The sequence below is a fragment of the Beta vulgaris genome, chromosome 6 (assembly GCF_026745355.1).
Source record: "Beta vulgaris subsp. vulgaris cultivar EL10 chromosome 6, EL10.2, whole genome shotgun sequence".
NCBI lineage: Eukaryota > Viridiplantae > Streptophyta > Magnoliopsida > Caryophyllales > Amaranthaceae > Beta > Beta vulgaris.
Genome location: NC_079207.1, coordinates 2,419,290 through 2,438,391, shown reverse-complemented (window position 1 = coordinate 2,438,391; position 19,102 = coordinate 2,419,290). Strand labels below are relative to the sequence as shown.

The following is a 19,102-nucleotide window of genomic DNA, read 5'->3' as shown; positions in this document are numbered from 1 at the left end:
GAAGGCTCGTCATATATTCAACTTATGTTATGTTTATCGTAAAAGCGGATTAGCAAAAATATTATTGTAATGTAGATTTTTAGTTTGAACAAACTAGAATATTTTTTTTGATTGAAGAGAACTATAATTTTGTTGTATTTCGAACGAGTTGTAGAAAACATTTTTAAGTCAATGGAGAAGGTCTTAACTACTCAAAAAATTTCTTAATATGGTGCGGAAATTCTAATAATATCCCCAAGGTAGCCAAATTTGAAGGCATATATACGCTTTAGGACAAATTCCAGGCCGAGTCACTAGATCTGATGAGATGCATCATAGGGTCACAAAAGACCATCTGAAAGTATATCCATGAGTTGGAACAAACAAATGTTGGGGAATGGAGGCATTTATTAAAGCTGTTTTCGAATTTGAACAACAAATATATGACCAGTTGTAGGACGTCTTTCAATCAATCTACAGGGTCTCAAACACTCGATAATTATGCAACACTTGAAATGCGATACACTGCGTAAATTTTGGGTCCACATAATTCCACCAGACCACATCTATATATGAATCTTGAACAATACTTGGATTATTCATTTGGTCAATACTAATTCCTTTATCATCACTAGTCCATTGATTCCTTCCACCGGAGCTCTATATCCAAACAAATTACAGTCAGTTATCATAGACTGGGATGGGGCAGCGGGGATTCAGCTAATGACTGACAGAGGACACGAGACCGACCTGTTTGACAGGTTTCGTAGGATCTGCCAGAAAAAAAACAAGGAACAAAAACATATGTTTGTACTAGCATTCTTAAATCAGAGTAATAGGTTGCGAAAATATGCATCAAGCTAACAGATGAAAAAAAAGACGGACAGGGAGGAAACACACACCAAAAGTTCTCTCATTCACAAACAAAACCTAATGTACAACCACTATAAAGCTCTATGTAAGGGATATCAACACAGCAATGCCAAAGTTTAATGAGTTCACTAATAAACAAGAATTTATAATAAACATAAAGACAAGAATGTGGATGGGGGATAATCCTTCTATTTAGCTCTTTGACTTGGAGTGCTTCACAAGCCAGTCAATAACTGCATCAATGTTTGTAGAGTTCTTGCATGAGATCATAAAGCAGCATACTTCTCTGTCTGTAATTGACTTGAGATCCCTGCACACAAAAATTGTTGAATGTTGACAAAATGAAGGAGAAAATCACAGAGCTGCAGGAGTTCAGGTTACACTAACATGACGAAAAAGCTTGCACTAAACACTGTAAGTATGTTAGAGAAAACTCAGGTTAATGTCGAATGCAAGAAAATGTTCTTACATTTGATCCATAAGAGCTTCTTTTGGGAGAGCTCCAGCCTTGTCTATTTTATTTCCGAGCACCAACAGAGGGATGCCACCCAATGAGGTTTTGCTAAGCAGATCATGAAGTTCACTTCTTGAGATGCTTATATTATCATGATCAGCAGCATCAACAACGTAACTGCAACAGATCAGATTCAAATATCATCAAGCTAAAAAGAAACTCAAATTTTCAAGCTTCAATATGAGGCATCTTATCTTGCTATTTCGAAAGAAGAGCAAGCTACAAGATTTGGATGTGATAGTCACAAAGCAATTACAACTAATTCTGTTAGTGTATAAATTATCATCCAGCACCATAAACGACTGAAATCATGCATTCAGATATAACATGATCATATACAAGGCAATCAGCAGCAGGAAGCTAATTAATGAAGTAAATCCTTACCATACTGAGAAAGGTCGGACGCAACAATATGGCATGATGACTAGCAGCATAAACATGCTGTCTCTGGCTAATTCTTAAGTATAATACAAAATTATGGACGTCTTCCATGTATTTCTGTAACTTGTAAGGGTATTTAATAGGAGTACTGCATGTCATGTGTTCCTATAAGGGTACTAAATAGGACTACTGCCTATGTCATCCTCAGCATATTTTCAGAAATCAGGGACAAGTGTGTAATTTCAAGGACAGATGCATTAACAAACCAGACTAAACGCAATGGTTGCCTCTAGTCATGAAGGGTTCCAAGTACCAAGAATGTCCATGTCTTTGTAAAGATTAAACACCTCATCAGCCCAGCAAGAAACAGATAAGACGTATATACATATTTAGAACAAACCAAGCTTAACTGCATAAAAGGATCCATGGTTCACTAGCTTCTCAAATCTCAACAATCAAAAGTCCAACAGAAGATTGAGCATATCCAATGATGAAAAGCTCAAGAGAGTGCTTTAATCAAGTTATCCAGGGGAAAGAAGGAGAAATAAAAAAGAGAGAAAAAAAGAAGAACTCATACACTATAGCAGAGACAGCACGGCAGTATCTCTCCCACATACTGCGGAACCTTGGTTGACCTCCAAGATCCCACAACTTTATTGTAACATTCCCTTTGGTTACCTTCTTCATATTGAATCCAACCTGAAAATCAAATGAAATCAAAAGGATATGATGGCCTCTTCATCACGAGCAAATCCCATTTGTACAAAAAGTACACCATTCAATAAAAGGAGCATAAGCCTAAAGCAAGATAACACTTACAGTAGGGATCATATCTTCACTATATCCTCCAGTGGCCACAACGTTTACAAGAGAAGTCTTTCCTGCATTCTGAAGTCCTATCAAAGAAAGCTCCATTTCCTGCTTGAAAAAGAGGCTGCAACAAAAAGGATACATCGAAATTCAATCTTGTGCAAAAAGATATTTTGGAGCAAATAACTTGTCGGTGGTGTGTCCACAACTGACCAATAATAAGTTCGGTCAGTACCCCTCAGCTTGATGATTGTCATCATGATACAAGGTGCAGCCCTTGGGTATAAATGCATTCGGGATTTGACACAGACCTCACAACATAGCCACTGATAGGCCAATGGACATGAAGGATCCGCATTTAACAGAAAATTACGTGAATTATGTATTTCCCAGAAAGATGGAAAAAAAATTAAAGTCATCTAAAAACAAACCCCAAGGATCATAGGAGTATAAGCCAGGGGGAGTTAAATTCACTGATAAAAAGTTGCTTCCTTGTGGTGTGAAACAAAGACAATAGCCATGCTAGTAGCAAAGCACATGGCGTTAAAGCCTTCTAAGCAACAGCCTTCCTGTTAGGAAACAAAATGTGCCTATATATCCTTCTTGAGTTATAGTAGTACAAAGCCATCCCATTGTTAATAGAACGAGGCATGGGGATGGCACGAGGCATAAGAAGCTATCTACATTGATGATAAACTCCAGATAAATTAGAGTAATTGCAATGCAGTTGCTCTGAAGCTTGTATTATCAGAAAATTTACAGTTCAAGCTGGGCCAAATAGATTTTGTACTCTTACAACCCTCTCCCCCCTTGGTCACTACTCACTACTAACAGCGGACTGGGATGTGTCTATCAATCTATCTCTCGAATCAAAATAGAACCACATTTCATATAGGCTCTTAAGGTGTCCAAGGTAGAACATATCTTATAACAAAATGAAATCGAGCGGCGGAGAGTGAAGACAATGGAGTTAGCTCATCGAATCAAAATGCCGACGCTTTCATTACGCAGCTGCTCCCCCTTCCCCTCCCATTCTTTCTAATGCTTTCCACATCACATCGCCTTCAGCAAGTTCAAAGTTCGAATAATTTACTTGTTTTTGTTCATTTAGTATCAAAACACCATATATTATCAACAATATGTCATTTCAATTCAAATGAATCAAAAACTAGCACCTAAAACAATCTAATTCAGACCCTAGGTTTTCAACAAAAACTTCCACATACCGCATCTACGACGAAATTATTAATTCGACACAAAATCAGAAAGATAGAGATTCGAAATTCGAGATTTAAATCAATTGCACAAAGGTAATTTGAAAATTCAAAAAATCACGAAAACAATTGAATTCACAAGAGTAAAAGTAAAAAAATTGAAATCGAAACTTAGCACAATTACATATACATAAAGTGAAAGAGAGAAATTAACAAACCTTCTAAGCCAATTAAGAAAAGCATCCCAGATTCCCATGGCTTCCGAAGATGTTAAGTTTAGAGAGAGAAAATTAGAAATTCTATCACCAGAAACTCTTATTTCTCTCTCTTACATACAAATTGACCCCTTGAGAAAACCTTCTTTCGCTGCGCTGGATTGAAAAGGAAAGCGGAAACTATAGTTAAAATAGTTTCAGAAAATTAAATAGGACAATATTTTGGACATTTACTGCAACTTTTCTGTACTTTTAAATTTGTTATAACAGTAAAAAAAAAAAAAAGCGAAAAAGGATGTAGGTGGATGGAAATTAGTGGGTGGGAGGGGAAATTATTAATTTTTAAACATACTGTGGGGGTTGGGGGATGTGCTATGATTTGGGGTTGAAATTACAGGGACCCGTAAAATACGTGCTGTGCATTATGTGTATCAATCAGCCAATCAATGAATGTGATTTTTATCTTATTTGCATTTTATACCTAGGTGTAATTCACGCTCTCGAATCGAGGTGGTGATTTATTTTGGGGTTGTCCACTCGGTTTAGAAGAGTTTTGCTCCGACTACATCCGAGTTTTCAATCCATACCTTGCTTGATGGGGAGAAAGTATTTGCCCATATCCGATATGGGACTACCTTTTCCATATAGGATATTTGATATGATTAGATGTAATTCAGATATGATTTAATAGCTAGCTGATATGATATAAGATTTCAACTAACAAGGTCCCAAAAAAAATAAATGAAAAACTAAAAAATTATAATTTTATAACATTACTTTTGTCATAAAAGTTACATAAATGCCATGATATTAGCCCATATCGGATATGGGCATATCATTGCTCGCTTGGTGGGTGAGTCTCCCGACAAGAGTTTCAGCATGTGGTGAGGCTCAAACTTGAGACCTACCTTAAGGCCTAAGAGACATCAAGCTGCTTACCACTTGAGTCAATTCTTGTTGGTAGAGGTGGTGATTTAGGCCCAATTCTTTTGGACTTATTTTCAATTTAGTTCAGTTTCTCTCAGTCCAAAAGAATGAGTTTTAGTGTTCAGAAAAAATTCAATTAGAATCTAATAAGATTATAAGTAGAGTTGACAATTATTTATGGGTGAGTGAATTATTCATCCACCCACACAGGATAAACGGGCAAAAAGACGCAGCGAAGCAGGTGATTGTCGGGTGATGAGTGAACCGGATGATGGGACGGGTCGGATATGGATGCTAATTTTTATCTATCACCTTCCCCATCACGCTTTCCTCCAAAAAAAAGTTTAAATTTTTGATTATTTTTTTACTTCCACGTAAAAAGATTGATATTATTAGTATTACTTTTCGGTGTGTAATAAGATTGATATTAGTGGCTTTATTGTTAATCTATTATTAAGTTTTCATATATTAATTTTTTTAAAATAGTTTTTTTTCTATTATCACCTGCTTCCCGTCCATTCCATCCGTCTCACCCGTGGTTGATGAGTGGAGTGGATATGGTGGAATTCTTGGCGGATGATGGATGGTATGGATGCAGATTTGGGTCCCGAGTGATGGGGGTGTAAATCTTATCATATCTGACTCATTGTCATTTCTACCGCATAAAGAGGGTTGGAGAATGTTCGCTACGCGGCGTCTAAGAGAGTGAAAATAGATAGCGGCGTTCACATGTCTGACAGCTTTGCTCATCTGGCAATTACAGGCAGTGCTAAGTCGGTTATTGGCGGAATATTTTGATATTGTGCTTTGGGTAGCCCTCTTATGTTATCCTATTTGACATGGTAATGGGCTTTAGCAATTAGCATGGTGTGTTCATGTGTCAATACGGCTTGCTACGAGAAGGATGAGGATAAGAATAATGGATTTGGAAGCCTTCTTTCTCTAGGCTTCTAGCCTTACGTGAGGAAAATCAATCTTGGGGACGTAGTACATGTTGATATGTGGTTCAATTTCATTATTGATTAACCCTCGTCTAATAGGATGTATGTTTATAATAGGAATAACAATCCAATCCAAATCCGATTTTAATCCACTCCGATTTGAAGGAAAAAAGTTCGAGTCGACTATGAGAAACAAATCATCTAAATCCGACTTCGTTCAAAAAGTCCGACTCTGAGTCGGAGGAGGGTCGGAGTCGGATCTCATAAAAAATCCAACACCCGAATTCGATTTTAAGGCAATTAATCCTTTTATTATTTATATTAATGTATTATGTAGGTATAATTTCACTCTAACTTTAAGGCAATTGTATTATTTAAGATTTTTCCATTAAAGAAATTATTGTTAAAAATAATAGTAATGTTTAGATTATTTGTACTATATATAATTTTCATATGATTATTAAGAAACAGTAATAATTAGATTATGTATTATAGAAGAATTTTCAATTTAAAAATTGAGGGCGAAAAAAAAAAGTCGAATCTCAGTCGCATGTTAAGATTTCAAGTCGGATTGGAGTCGGAGTCGGATTTTAGGATATTAAGTCGGACTCGGGTTTTCGAAGCCGGATGTCGAAGTCGGACTCAAATTTAAAATCCGACCTCTTGTAGGTTAATGTACCTTTAATATTTGATATCCTAGTGAGAAACAATTGAAAGATTTATGATTGAAAAAAAAAACGTAATTTGTTTCCATTAGTCTAATAAGGATAACAAATGAGGAGAATATGTATTTATGTTTTCCTCCGAAAACGGTACTTGTTACTTAATACTCATACCAAACAATTAAAAATAAAAACGCTTACTTCCTCCATTTCAAATTACTCGCTATACTTTGAAAATTCCACTATTCATCTATAAGGTTTGACCATACATTATTTACTATTATATAAAATCAGATGTTATAATGTAATATGTCGTTGAATTCGTCTCAATGTACATTTTCATAATATTAAATTTTCATACTTTACTTTAATACACAATTAAAGATATTAAGAGGCAAAGTAATGCACTGGCAAGCGTGAAAGTCAAAAATATAGGCCTGAGTAAAAAGAAACGGAGGAAGTATTTGAATCCGTTTCCTACATCAAATTTTCTCATACCAAACAACCTCTAAGCTAACAAAAAAAATACACAAAAAGCAATCAAATTCAACAAAAAGCAATCCTACCTTAAAGGAGGCAAGAGGTAGAAAAAAAATACAAGCAAAACATACTAATCCAATTAATAACCCCTTTTAAAAACCTCTATTAACCCATTAATTTATTATCAATTTCTTAATAAATGCTACCTCTGTTTCAAATTAATTGTTATACTTACACTTTTCACGCATGCCAATGCAGAACTTTGAGGACATCTTTAGTTTTGTATTTGTAAAAATTATAAAAAGTACATATTAATAAAATACATACTAATACGAATTTAACAATATCTCAATTCCCACATGACTATATTTTTATTCACGTATAAATCACAAACGAGGGTCAAAGTGCAATTTGTGAATAGTGTAAGATGTCAAAGTGTAACAATTAATTTGAAACGGATGTAGTATTAACAAACCATTACTTTCGGAGGGTGTTTTTTTCCCCTTATTTTCTTGATTCGTTTCTCACCCCATAATTTATCCCTCTCTTTGTTGAATAACTCCCCCTCTTGCCCCCCACCCCACCCCCAAAAACCAGGGCCACAAGCTATTCTTACCTGACTGAGCAAGTCACACACACACATACTCATCTCCCGAATTTTGCTGTTTCTTTTCTCACATCTCATGACAATATTTCACAAAAACTTCCAACACCATTATCATCATCATCATCAGGTGATTTTGGACGATCACTCTCTAGAAAAACAAGGAGAAACGACATTTTTAACTTATGTCAAATGTCCAAATCTAAATATAACCATGATGAGTTTAACTTCATCACTTTCATCTCTCTTTTCTTAATCTCTTCTTCTATTCTTTCTCCTTATCTCCCTTTCGCTTTCGCCGCTTCGTCTTCTTCTTCTTCTTCCTTTGATCTTCATAGACGTGATCCTTTGCAACATTTTAAGTATTATCATGGTGGTTTTGATCTTCAAAACAAACATTACTGGGCAGTAAGTTTCTCTTTTTTCTTTGATGTATTTCAATAATATTACAGTCTTCATTGATTTTTATCTCATTTTATATGTTTTACTCTGTTTTTCAGTCAGCCATTTTTACCGGAGTTCATGGATATGCAATGGCGGGAGTATGGATGTTGTGTGGATTGGGATTTGGAATTTTTCTGATTACTAAGAATTGTTGCAACAGTCATTCTTCTTCTTCATCTTCAGTTAATCATACAAATTATTCGAGTTTCTCAGATTATTTGGTGTTAATACTGATTCTTTTATTCTCGATTCTTGCCTTGTAAGTGTTTTAATGCTTGCTTTATTACGTTCGTACTTTATAAATGCATGAATTTCGGGGGAATATTGACAATAAAACTACCTTCATCTTGTGAAGTTTTCTTCTTTTGAGGAATTATAGCTGATGCATGTAGGAAAAATGTGCACCATGTCCATGACCATGAGTGTAACGTGGTACTTCGTTCTTTTACAAGGTTAAAGAATATTTATATTCAGATGATACTTTGAGAAGCTTTTGAAAATAAGTTGGGGGGTTTTAGTAATGAGAGTTTTGGAGTAAAAAGAGAGTTTTGGACTACTTTTAGAGTTTTGATTAGTCAAAAACTCTAAAAGGGGTGTTTGGTAAGAGGAGTCTTAGAGACAGTTTTGGAATTAAAACTCTCAAAATAAAAAAGCTCATAACATGAGCTTTTTCTTTAGAGGATTAGGTACAAATATGTTCAATGACTTTTTTTGCCTCTAATAATACTACTACACATTGTATTAAAATGTCTATAAATATCATTTTACTCAAACAAATGGCAATAAGCTTTTAGCAATCAGTTAATTGTTACTAAACACATTTACAAAAAAAAAGTTGTCAAATCAGTAGTCAAATCTGCTAAACAAAAAGTCAAAACTCTAACAACAAACTCTAAACTCTAACAGCTAAACTCTAAACTCTATTTGCCAAACAGGGCCTTATTTTTCTCCATCTTTTCTTTTTCGTACAAAAATTCTGACTACTTAAGTTATTAGTTATTTCAAATAGCTTATTCAATCAGCTATCGTATAAGTTTCAATAATCTATCTATTAGTTTTTGCTATCACATGTTTAGTTTAAGCTTTCTCATTAATTTTAGTTGCATTACTAATGTGTCCAAACAATAAACATAGTCTTAATGGTTGCATAGTTTTCCGTACATTTGTTCCTTGCATGAAAATGGAGGGAAAAAAACATATAATGAAATGGGGAGGAAGATGAGGATTATGGAAGATAATCCACATATAAGGTTAAAGGAGATTCCTACTAAAATCAATAAATTACAGTAAAAGTAGCTCCTTTAACTTATATTATAGTATTTTCTCTCCTATTTCTCCAATATGGAACAACTCACATGTGTAGAACATATATGAGGTTCAAGTGTTCAACAAACATATATATAGAAGCCATACAAGAAATTACGGCCCGTTAACACAAGTTTTGGGTCTTAACATGACTGTTGAAAATTAAGGATGATGTAGGGGTTGTTGGCTTTTGACTGGTTTAGTTGGCTTGTTTGACTGACTAAAAGCATTGGTTGTATGTATTGACTTTTTAAGTTGGCTGTTTAAGGCAGTTGTTTGCAAAAGTGTTTGGCAAATTAATTGTGGTTGTTGGTTGTTTATTAGAGAGTTTGTGGGCGTCAATAAGTCAATCAGAAAAGTTGCTCCAGGCAACTTCTTCATTTTGGCTTAAAAAGCCAGCTTTTCAGCCAACCAAAAAGCCAATAACCAAACACTTTTTTTAACTGTTTGATCAAATTGAAAAGCCAATGAAAAAACCATTTACCAGACATGACTGTAGTATCACCATTGATGTTTCGAAAAAAAGTGGTTTTTGTGGTCGTGCTAATTTCCCCATGGCCATGATTATGAAGGATTGCCACAGGTTTCGTGATGGCAGAAAATCACAAGACTCTTGAAGCAACAAAGAAAGTGAAAGAAACTATGCTAGGAGCAGGTAATGAGGCTCGCAGAACAATCCACAAAATAAACAAAGTAATCAACAACATCATACCTCTCCTAAGTCCTTATGATCAAAGCACTTCGTTTCTATTGAATACCACAAGTCAACAACTTGGAACAGAGTCTCTCAGCATCAAAAAATTTATCCAGAAGAATGACCATTCCATTGATCAAGCTATACGAGCTTTGTAAGTACCATATCAAGCTAACATTATACTACTATTATACACATCAATTTTGATCAGTAAAAATTGGCAAAAGTTAGTAAAGATCAATTTCGAATTCGATCACAACTATTAGGTTTGGTTAGTAGGAATCAATTTTTTTTTATCAGAGAAGAATAGTTTCAACAAATTTTGTGTACAATCACTAATGTACTAGTGATTGAGCAACTACTATATTAATAGGAACTAAAAATTGGTTATAATCTTAAATAATTACTTTTAGTTAGCAAATTAGTTACTTGCTGTGTTGTTCGGACTATTCATTTCACCTCAAGTATCTGTATCAGATGTCCGACACACGGACATAGATGAGATACTACGTACCGGACATGGGTATTTGAATCTGAGCAACACATAGGTTATTTGTGAAAGATTCAAGTTAATGGAATATGACTCTTAGATTCTTAACATAATTTGTATTTTATTCAATTTCTTTGTGTTTAGGTACATAACAAACCTTGTAGTCGTGACATTGAACTTGTCAATTTCGGTTGCTGGTCTAGGTGAGACTATCTTCTTCAAGTAATACGTTGTTGTGTCATTTTGTTCCTTTGGTACTTCTAGGGATTGCTCTACTAATGAAAGTTCATGTACTTGACTGATCAGTTCTCATCTTGCTACACTGGCATCCGGGATTCATCATGTAAGTCGTTCAAATTGATCATTAGTAAGTTGCCAATTGTATTAAGGATATGTAGAGCTGTTCAACAGGCCCGACCCCCACGAGAAGCTCAAGCCCAACATGTTTTTAATAGGATTAGGGCTCATATTTGTCATATATATTTGAGCTCTTAACGGCTTTTAATTTAACGAGTTGGACATGAGTTTTGAAGGACTATTAAAGGGTTATAAATATATATATTAACATGGGTCAAATTTTAGAACTTCGTTACCGTCAATATGACTACTCTCAAACCTTTCTCTCGCTCTTAGATAGTACATTGCAAACCAAGGCTCGGACTTCTCATGAGGACCCAGCCCGTTGAACAACTCTAGTACTGATAGCTATTTTGGCTCCTATAAAGTTGGCCACGTTTGATACCCCTCCCTAGCCAAATCTCAACCTCGCATATTTCCTGAGAAATGACCATGAACAAGTATAGGTTAATTTTTCTCTTTTGGTCAGGAAATGCTTCTTTGAGCAAGTTTAAGGTTGAACTTCTTCACACTCGAACTTGAGCTTGAAGCACATATGACTAATATGAGCAACATCAGGGTTCAAGCTCGAGCCGAGCCTAAGCTAGCAATAATCTTCAAAGAATGAATTTAAAACATCTCTTATTAATTTGGACACCAATCAAAACTTGTAGCAAGCTTGGTCCAAATATGCAAATTGAACATTTGATCTGAGTAATTTTTTATACATTTGTTATACGACTTTGTTTTGTATCTTAAACATAGTTACTTTTAATAGAGCTTCTCAACTCTGTCTTGCAGAATTATTTTCTTATGCTGGATATTAACAATGGCATTTTGGTTTCTAACTGGAATTGATTTCTTTTTTCACAAGTGAGTACAATTAAGTGACATCTTCTATTTTGCCTTTTAATTAATGTAAGATTTTTCAGTGAAATTTGAGTATTGTTGTTTCCACCATCTTTGGTGTTAATATTGCAGTTTTGCAGAAGATACCTGTATAGCACTTCAAGACTTCAAAGACAACCCCGTAAATAGCAGCTTAAGCACGTTACTACCTTGTGCAGATGCATTAAAATCACAAACTGTCATCGTCGTAATTGGCCAAACCGTTCACGATTTTATTACACAGGTACATACATTTACTGCCAACACAAAAATGTATCAGTGACATTGTTCTTTAAGGGGTAAAATTAGAGCTAGGCATGGGTCGGGCTAACATAAGAAACATGGAAGTGCACAACGAATCATTCATGAATAAAGTTTTAAGCAAAAGTCGATATGGATACCAATACCACTTAAGATCATGCATGAATTCCGCTTTTGAAAAACTGACACGCTTTTTTGTTGGCCTTGCTATTTCAAACTCGATTACTATTTACTACACAAATCTCTATTATATAAGGAAAGGGGGAGCAATGGTGTCCTCTTTTGAAACGCCTATTTTGCCCTCCTTTCCTTTGTAAATTACAAATTAAAAGGAACTACAAAATCAAAATTGACACTCAAAGAAAACTATCGAAAATAAATTTACAACACTCACTCACAAATCACTTAAAAGAGGAAACTTTACAAATCACCCATACAATTTATGAAATATTGTACTTAATTCAAAAATCAACTAAAAAATTATAATATTAAAAATCATAAATAAATTCAATAAAATTTCTATTTTGTTCATAGAATTTAACTTTGAAAAGTAAAAAAAAACAAAACAAAAAGAATGGTGAGAGACTTAAGTGACATAAACTAAACCAATCAAATTTTCCAATTAAAAACAATTATACTTCGTATGTCTAATGTTCAAATTGTGACTCTCATGATGAAGAAAATCGAGTTTATGTTTCGAAAAAAATTCAAGCACGCATCGCGTGCAAAAAATTCTAGTAACACAATAACACAACTACACACAAGGCTCGTTATCCCAACATGGAATGACCCGTAACCTCCCACAGTACATTTGTTGGTCCAACTTTTTTGTTTCATCATTTATAAACGTCTCATACTAATTGAATATTAATAAAGTACTCATTGAGACGAATCAAACAAGACCCCACATGAATATATTTTTTCTTATATATTGAGAAAAATCTAAAAGATAAGATCTTGTAATCAGAGAAAATAAGAGCAGATCAGATCAGAAAAAATAAGTTCAGATCAGATAAGTTCAGATTAGAAAATTTCAGGTGAACTAAACATAGCCTAAGTTCCACATAAACCATATGCACGTGTAAGACGAACGCATGTTAATGACATTGAATTTATAAATTGGATTGAACTCTCTTTTCAATCAAATCAATATCTCTCATTTTCACATTGTTTCTTGCAGTTGAATTTGAACATAAATATTATCCCAAAGGAGCTTGGGTTAGACGAAGCATATTATGTTAACGTGCTTGACGATAGAAAGATTTGTGACCCGTTTGCTGGTCCACCAAACTACGAATACCGAACTGGAAGATGTCCCAAGCGTGCAATAGCAATTCGTGATTTGCCAGATGTAAGTAAAATCCAATACTACTTAATTTATTTACTAAGGGTCCGTTCGATATTACTATGGTTTTCTATTTCTTGGTTTTTTGATTTTCAAGTCATGTGATATATGTCCTATAATGAATAAAAAATTAGTCAAATTTATTGGGAACATGATAATTTTGAAAACTGACAACTGAAAGTGAAAATCACTTTTTCTGGTTTTCAGTTTTTAGTTTTTAGTTTTCAAAAAAAATAAAAACTGGAAGCAAAAAACGATAACGAACGGGCCCTAACACATTTGTTTCCTGTTTTTTCCCCCCTAACAATTAGTATTGTGTGTATCGGTTACACGTAATAAATTTATTATAAAGTAATTTTTAAGTCAAAATGGATCATTTAAAAATTAAAATAGGTGATTTTAAAGTCAAAATAATCAATTTTAAGTCAAAATGAGTCACTTTAATTTAAATAAAGGTCGATCTAGCTTATGTTTAGGGTCAATTATCCATAACCCAAATCTGACTTGATTTTAGTTTCAGCCAGAAATTAGATCCCGAACCTGGCCTAATAGATTGGGAATGATCCGAAACCAATCCAATATGACTTGATTTATATTTTATAATTGCAATAATTACACTTTACAAGATTAAATCATTACAAGTCCTAACTTAAAATGTCAATTCAACCACACATTTAAACTTCAAAGGCATGAATTAGCCATCGGCTTCAAATTAAGAATGGCCTTGACGACCCAATACAAGTTTATAATTAGAAAATAGGCCTGGTGACATAAGTTGTAAAAGTTGGGTTAATTTTAGTCCCAACTCAAACCTAACACAAATTTTTAATTAGGTTGTTCAGGTTATTTTCGGGTTCAAAAAATCAACTGAACCTAACCCCTTGAGGTTTCAGGCCGGGTTGAATTGACCCATTTTTTATTTCAAGTCAAAAATCTCAACCTAAACCTGAAAATTTTGGGTTTGATTCATGTTTGTTATCATGTTGGATCAACCCTAAAATTATCCATCTTATGATCATATACTTGTTTTGCATGCAGATTCTTGCAAGATTTACTTGTGACGACAATGATACATCCTTCGAATCTTGTAAAGGCAAGGGAAAGTTCCTTCCAAAACCCACTTACTTGATGGCATATGCCTACATTCGATCAATTGAGTACTTAACTAATGTATTTCCTGATTTGGAGGATCTTATTCATTGTTCATTTGTCAAAAATCGGATATCGGATGTGGTTTTGCACCAATGCAAGCCATTTAAGGTGTCAACATATGGTTTATGGAAGTCCATACTTTGTTTATCAATAACAATGGTCATATTGGTCTTACTTTGGGTGGCTAAAGCCTACCAAGATCATGGAAGATGCTTCTCCAAGTGTTATTCTATCACTACGAGGCACCAAGAGGTCCAAGAACCTTAAAGGACTAGCCATGCATGCACGTCGAAACATGCTTTAATCGAGTTATGCTATTCCACCTCTTACCTATACATATTATACTTCTAATTGACATAGAGAATGCAAAAGTTCAAAATGAGGGATTTTGATGAGGAAGAGAAGAAGCGAGCTCTTGTACAATAAGCTTAGAGGTTGATATTCTTACAAACATATATACATTTATTAGTTGATTGTTTTTCTAACTTAGATCATATTTGTAATTAATTTTGCAAGAAATTAAACAAAGAGTGAAGAATAAGGAAAAAAAAAGGAGGGGTATACTGACAAATGTACATATATAGCTATTGATATTGAAATAAAAAAAGTCGAGAAAATTGCTTAGGTTTCAAAACCTTTTGTCCAATTCAATTTCTATATTGTGTATGATAAGTACTCTTTTTTATAGGGTATTATGATGTGTTCTAAAACTTTCAATCCAAATTATTGGGTCATAATTAAGTACCTACAACAAAGTAACACAAAATATGTGATACCGAAGATCTTGATTACTTAAGTACATTATAAAAAAGTTGTTTGATTTGTACTCCTTCCGTCTCATAATACAAGTTTTATTTCATTATAAGGTGTCTCAATATTATAGATCATATTTCTATTTTCAGTTCAATGATTAACATCCAAAATACCCTCATGAAAATAATTTCATTTCCACAATGCCATCATCATTTCATCTCTCAATGCACCATTATTAAAGATAGAATGAGATCTTTTACTCCATTGAACTTCTCTACACGTTAAACCGTGTAACATTAAATTTTCAATTTTTATTTTTTGTTGAAAGAAAAACACAATATAAGTGTTTTCCAATAAAAGTGAATCTATTTATCCAAATAAAATATGATTTCATTTATCTTACTTTTCGTGTAAAAACAAAATTCAAAATTCAGGGCTTATATTGGGGAAGCGAGGGGGTATATGCTTGCATATAATGATGGCCACTGGTGCGGGCTGGACCGGCCGGACCATGGGCCGGAGTGGGCTGGGCTGAGATTTTACGGCCTAGGACCAAACCATGAAATTCATGGGCTGGGCGGGCTGGCCCGTGGGCTGAAAAATCTTGGCCCACACCAGTCTGTTACCGGTTTTCACGGTTCGTGGGTTTGGTGGGATGGATCGGTGAGCCGGGCATGAGAATTTTTTTTCAAAATTATTTAATCATTGAAATTATTCATTATTGTTAAATAAATTTTTAAAAATGAATTAAAATATATACAATATTAATATTAATAAATAATTTCATTATTTTTAATTTTATTGAATTATAATATATGCAATTTGATTAGAATATATACAATTTGATTAAAATATACACAATTTGGTTCAATATTTACTTGGATTCGGCTGGTCTGGTTCATGGGCTGGGTTGGACCGATTTCATGGTCCGGGCTGGGCGGTTTTAGTAGTGGGCTTTAGTGGGCTGAGCTCAAGAAATTTGGCCCACGACTCACCCACCAATTTCACGGTTCGAGTTGGGCTGGACCGGGCTTTTTGCTGGCCCGGCCCACATGGCCCACGAGGTGAGCTGGGCTGGATGGGCTGGATTGACCCGCACTGTTGGTCATCTCTACTTGCATATCTCGATATCTCTTGTACGTCTTTAACAAGAGACGTACACAAAAATAGGCAATAGCTTATAGCCCAGTGTCGGGATGTAGCGAACACCGCTATTCATCATTCATGTACTAATTAGGAAATGGGAGTTGGGAATAAATGCTAATGCTGAAGACATTGATTCTTCTTCTGTTCAGACTTTTAAAGATGTCAACTCAAAGTGGCCTTTCAAACCATCATAATGTTACAGTGTAACCTGCCGCTGCGGTTTTGACCCAAAACCACAGCGGTTAACTCATAAACTTGACATTAGTACGGTTAAGAAATAGGGCGTTGTAGTATGATTTAATGCAGAACAAAATCAATGGAATAATAAAGATAAGAAAACAATAAAGATGAACAAATAAAGAACACAAGGATTTACGTGGTTCAGTCAAATTTGACCTACGTCCACAAATGGAGGATTAAAGCTTCTTCACAATAATGGAGAAAATTAGAGAAAATAATACAAGGAGCCCTCAATTTACCAGAGGCTAAAAGTATTTCTAAAGTTGTGTCAATAATAATGAACACCAGGTTGCCCTTTTATAACATAATGAATCTCATACAAACCCTAAAAGATAACTCAAAAAAAAAAAAAAAATTAAAACCGCGTTGCCGTCAGGCCGCCCGATCGGGTCGGACGACAGCAGCTGATTTTTCCCAAAATACTAATATCTCGGGCCCGATCGGGCGAGGCTCAAGAAACAGCACATGTCGAATTTTTTAAGGCACAAACTTAACAAGTACACCACATTCATAATTATGTTAGTTCCGTAAAAGGTAAGAAAAATCTTTTTGACTATCCTCTTATAAGACGCTTAGCTAAAGGGCTATTAAAGACTAGACACCCCAACCCTATCTTCGCCCATTCATTCCAAGCAAATATTTAAAGTAGGAATCAAATTCTAGTCTTCTAGAAAAGATGGAAAACTTCACCGTTTGAACTAACCCCAATTTTTAATTTCATATTTATGTATATGTTAGCTCGTACTAGTTGGTAATTTTTTATGAGTTAGTCTTGTAAGAGACCGCTTATTTTAAATCAAAATTAGGCAATGACAAGCCCTATATTAAAACAAAAATTATTAAAAACAGATTTTGTCCAATAGTGACTAGTTTGATTTCTTTAAGTAACTAATTTAATCCATTTGGTGATCAGGTCTACTTTTATATTAAAATTATACCTTCTTTTTTAATAATTTGTGATTTTTCATACACCAATTCAAAATATTATGAACTTCCTTGAAGAAATTCCTACTATTAAAATTTATTCTTTTGCTATCTATGTATATTCCTTTAGGCAATCACAATAGGTTTACAAAAGGAAATTTTAACAAAAATGGGTTGGATCGGAGAACGAACTAAGAGAATATTGACTTGAAAAAATTAAAGGTCTTGTACAAATACAATAAACGATGATGATAGTTCAATATGATCAGATGTAGTGATGTCAAAGGATAAATCTCAAGATCAAATTGAATCAGTTGTTTGAATAAAATACTGAGGAAAATTTCCTTAGCTTATTGACAAAACCGAAAATTGTGCAAGGACTATTTTCAGTACAGATATAGGCAATTGGACTATATATATTTAGCTTTTAGATAACTATTAGTGGGAAGGATCTTATTAACGTCCATGAATGATAAATCATATATCGAACGGCCAAATCGGAAAAAATGTTGTGCATTGTCAACTATTTTTATATAAGGTGGCAAGATGATATCTTGAGCAGTTACACATTTGTGGCCTCTAACGAAAATAAATGTGTCATAAGTTCCATGTTGATTACTTCTTTCAGTGCGTCTTGCGTAGGGCGTGATATCATGTTAGCCTGTCAGCTCATTTTCAAATTAATTGTCATATTTCACTCGTTTCTCCTCGGAATCAAGTTTTTGACCAAGCTTTGGAAAGATATTGAGCAAAATTTTCATCTCCAACTTGAATCTTCCCAAAATATTAAGTGTGCTATGAGATATGATCTTTTGAAGTTGATCCTTGTGTACAAATCCTTATGAACAAAAGGAGTTACTCCTGTGAACAAATGGAGTTACTCTTATGACCAAATGGAGTTACTTGTATGAATACATGGTTACTCTTAGCAATAAAAGAGTAGTCACATAAACAAATGTGGTTACTCTTATGAATACTAATCAGTTTACTTTCATGAACGAATGAGATTACTCGTTTGAATAAAATGGGTTACTTTTGTGAACAATTGGGATTACTTGATCAAATAGGGTCATCATATGATTAAATAAGGTTAATATTGTGAACCAATGAAGTTACTCATATGAAAAAATGAGGTCGCTTTTGTGAACAAATAAGGTTATTCATTTGGATAAATGAGGTTACTAATCAGTTTATTCTTATGTGTGAATGAGGTTACTCATTTGAATAAATGCGGTTACTTTTGTGAACCTATGGGGTTGCTCTTACTTCTATGATTAAATAAGGTTACTCGTATAATTTATTGAAGTTACTTGTATGAATAAATAAGGTTGCTGGTATGAATAAATGAAGTTACTCATATGATTAAATAGGATTTCGATTGATTAAGTGAGGCTACTTGTATGAAATAACAGAGTTACTTGTATGAATAGATGGAGATTACTCGTATGATTAAATAACGTCATCATAAGATTAAATAAGGATACTCTTATGAACAAATGATATTACTCTTATTAATAAATGTGG

The 19,102-nt window shown here is 34.1% G+C and overlaps 2 protein-coding genes across 2 annotated transcripts; one reads left to right on the top strand and one right to left on the bottom strand.

The window, feature by feature from the left end:
* Positions 1-865: 865 nt before the first annotated feature.
* Positions 866-4,172, bottom strand: LOC125498273 (ADP-ribosylation factor-like protein 8b). The gene is made up of 5 exons (XM_048646220.2): positions 3,990-4,172; positions 2,567-2,681; positions 2,325-2,446; positions 1,322-1,483; positions 866-1,162 (listed from the first exon to the last, which is right to left on the bottom strand). The coding sequence occupies exons 1-5, from the start codon at positions 4,025-4,027 to the stop codon at positions 1,045-1,047; spliced, it is 555 nt and encodes a 184-aa protein (XP_048502177.1). The 5' UTR covers positions 4,028-4,172; the 3' UTR covers positions 866-1,044.
* Positions 4,173-7,576: 3,404 nt separating this feature from the next.
* Positions 7,577-15,139, top strand: LOC104894959 (hypothetical protein). The gene is made up of 9 exons (XM_010681346.4): positions 7,577-8,008; positions 8,101-8,303; positions 9,922-10,197; positions 10,678-10,736; positions 10,840-10,876; positions 11,671-11,742; positions 11,851-12,001; positions 13,199-13,369; positions 14,402-15,139. The coding sequence occupies exons 1-9, from the start codon at positions 7,793-7,795 to the stop codon at positions 14,780-14,782; spliced, it is 1,566 nt and encodes a 521-aa protein (XP_010679648.1). The 5' UTR covers positions 7,577-7,792; the 3' UTR covers positions 14,783-15,139.
* The last annotated feature ends 3,963 nt before the right edge of the window (positions 15,140-19,102 follow it).

Coding starts and splice junctions, on each gene's coding strand:
- LOC104894959 (XM_010681346.4), top strand. CDS start 7,793: ATGTCCAAATCTAAATATAACCATGATGAGTTTAACTTCATCACTTTC. Junction 8,009..8,100: donor AAAACAAACATTACTGGGCA/GTAAGTTTCTCT, acceptor TCTGTTTTTCAG/TCAGCCATTTTTACCGGAGT. Junction 12,002..13,198: donor TTCACGATTTTATTACACAG/GTACATACATTT, acceptor TGTTTCTTGCAG/TTGAATTTGAACATAAATAT.
- LOC125498273 (XM_048646220.2), bottom strand. CDS start 4,027: ATGGGAATCTGGGATGCTTTTCTTAATTGGCTTAGAAG. Junction 2,682..3,989: donor TTTCTTAATTGGCTTAGAAG/GTTTGTTAATTT, acceptor TTTTTGTTGCAG/CCTCTTTTTCAAGCAGGAAA. Junction 2,447..2,566: donor GTGAAGATATGATCCCTACT/GTAAGTGTTATC, acceptor TTTGATTTTCAG/GTTGGATTCAATATGAAGAA.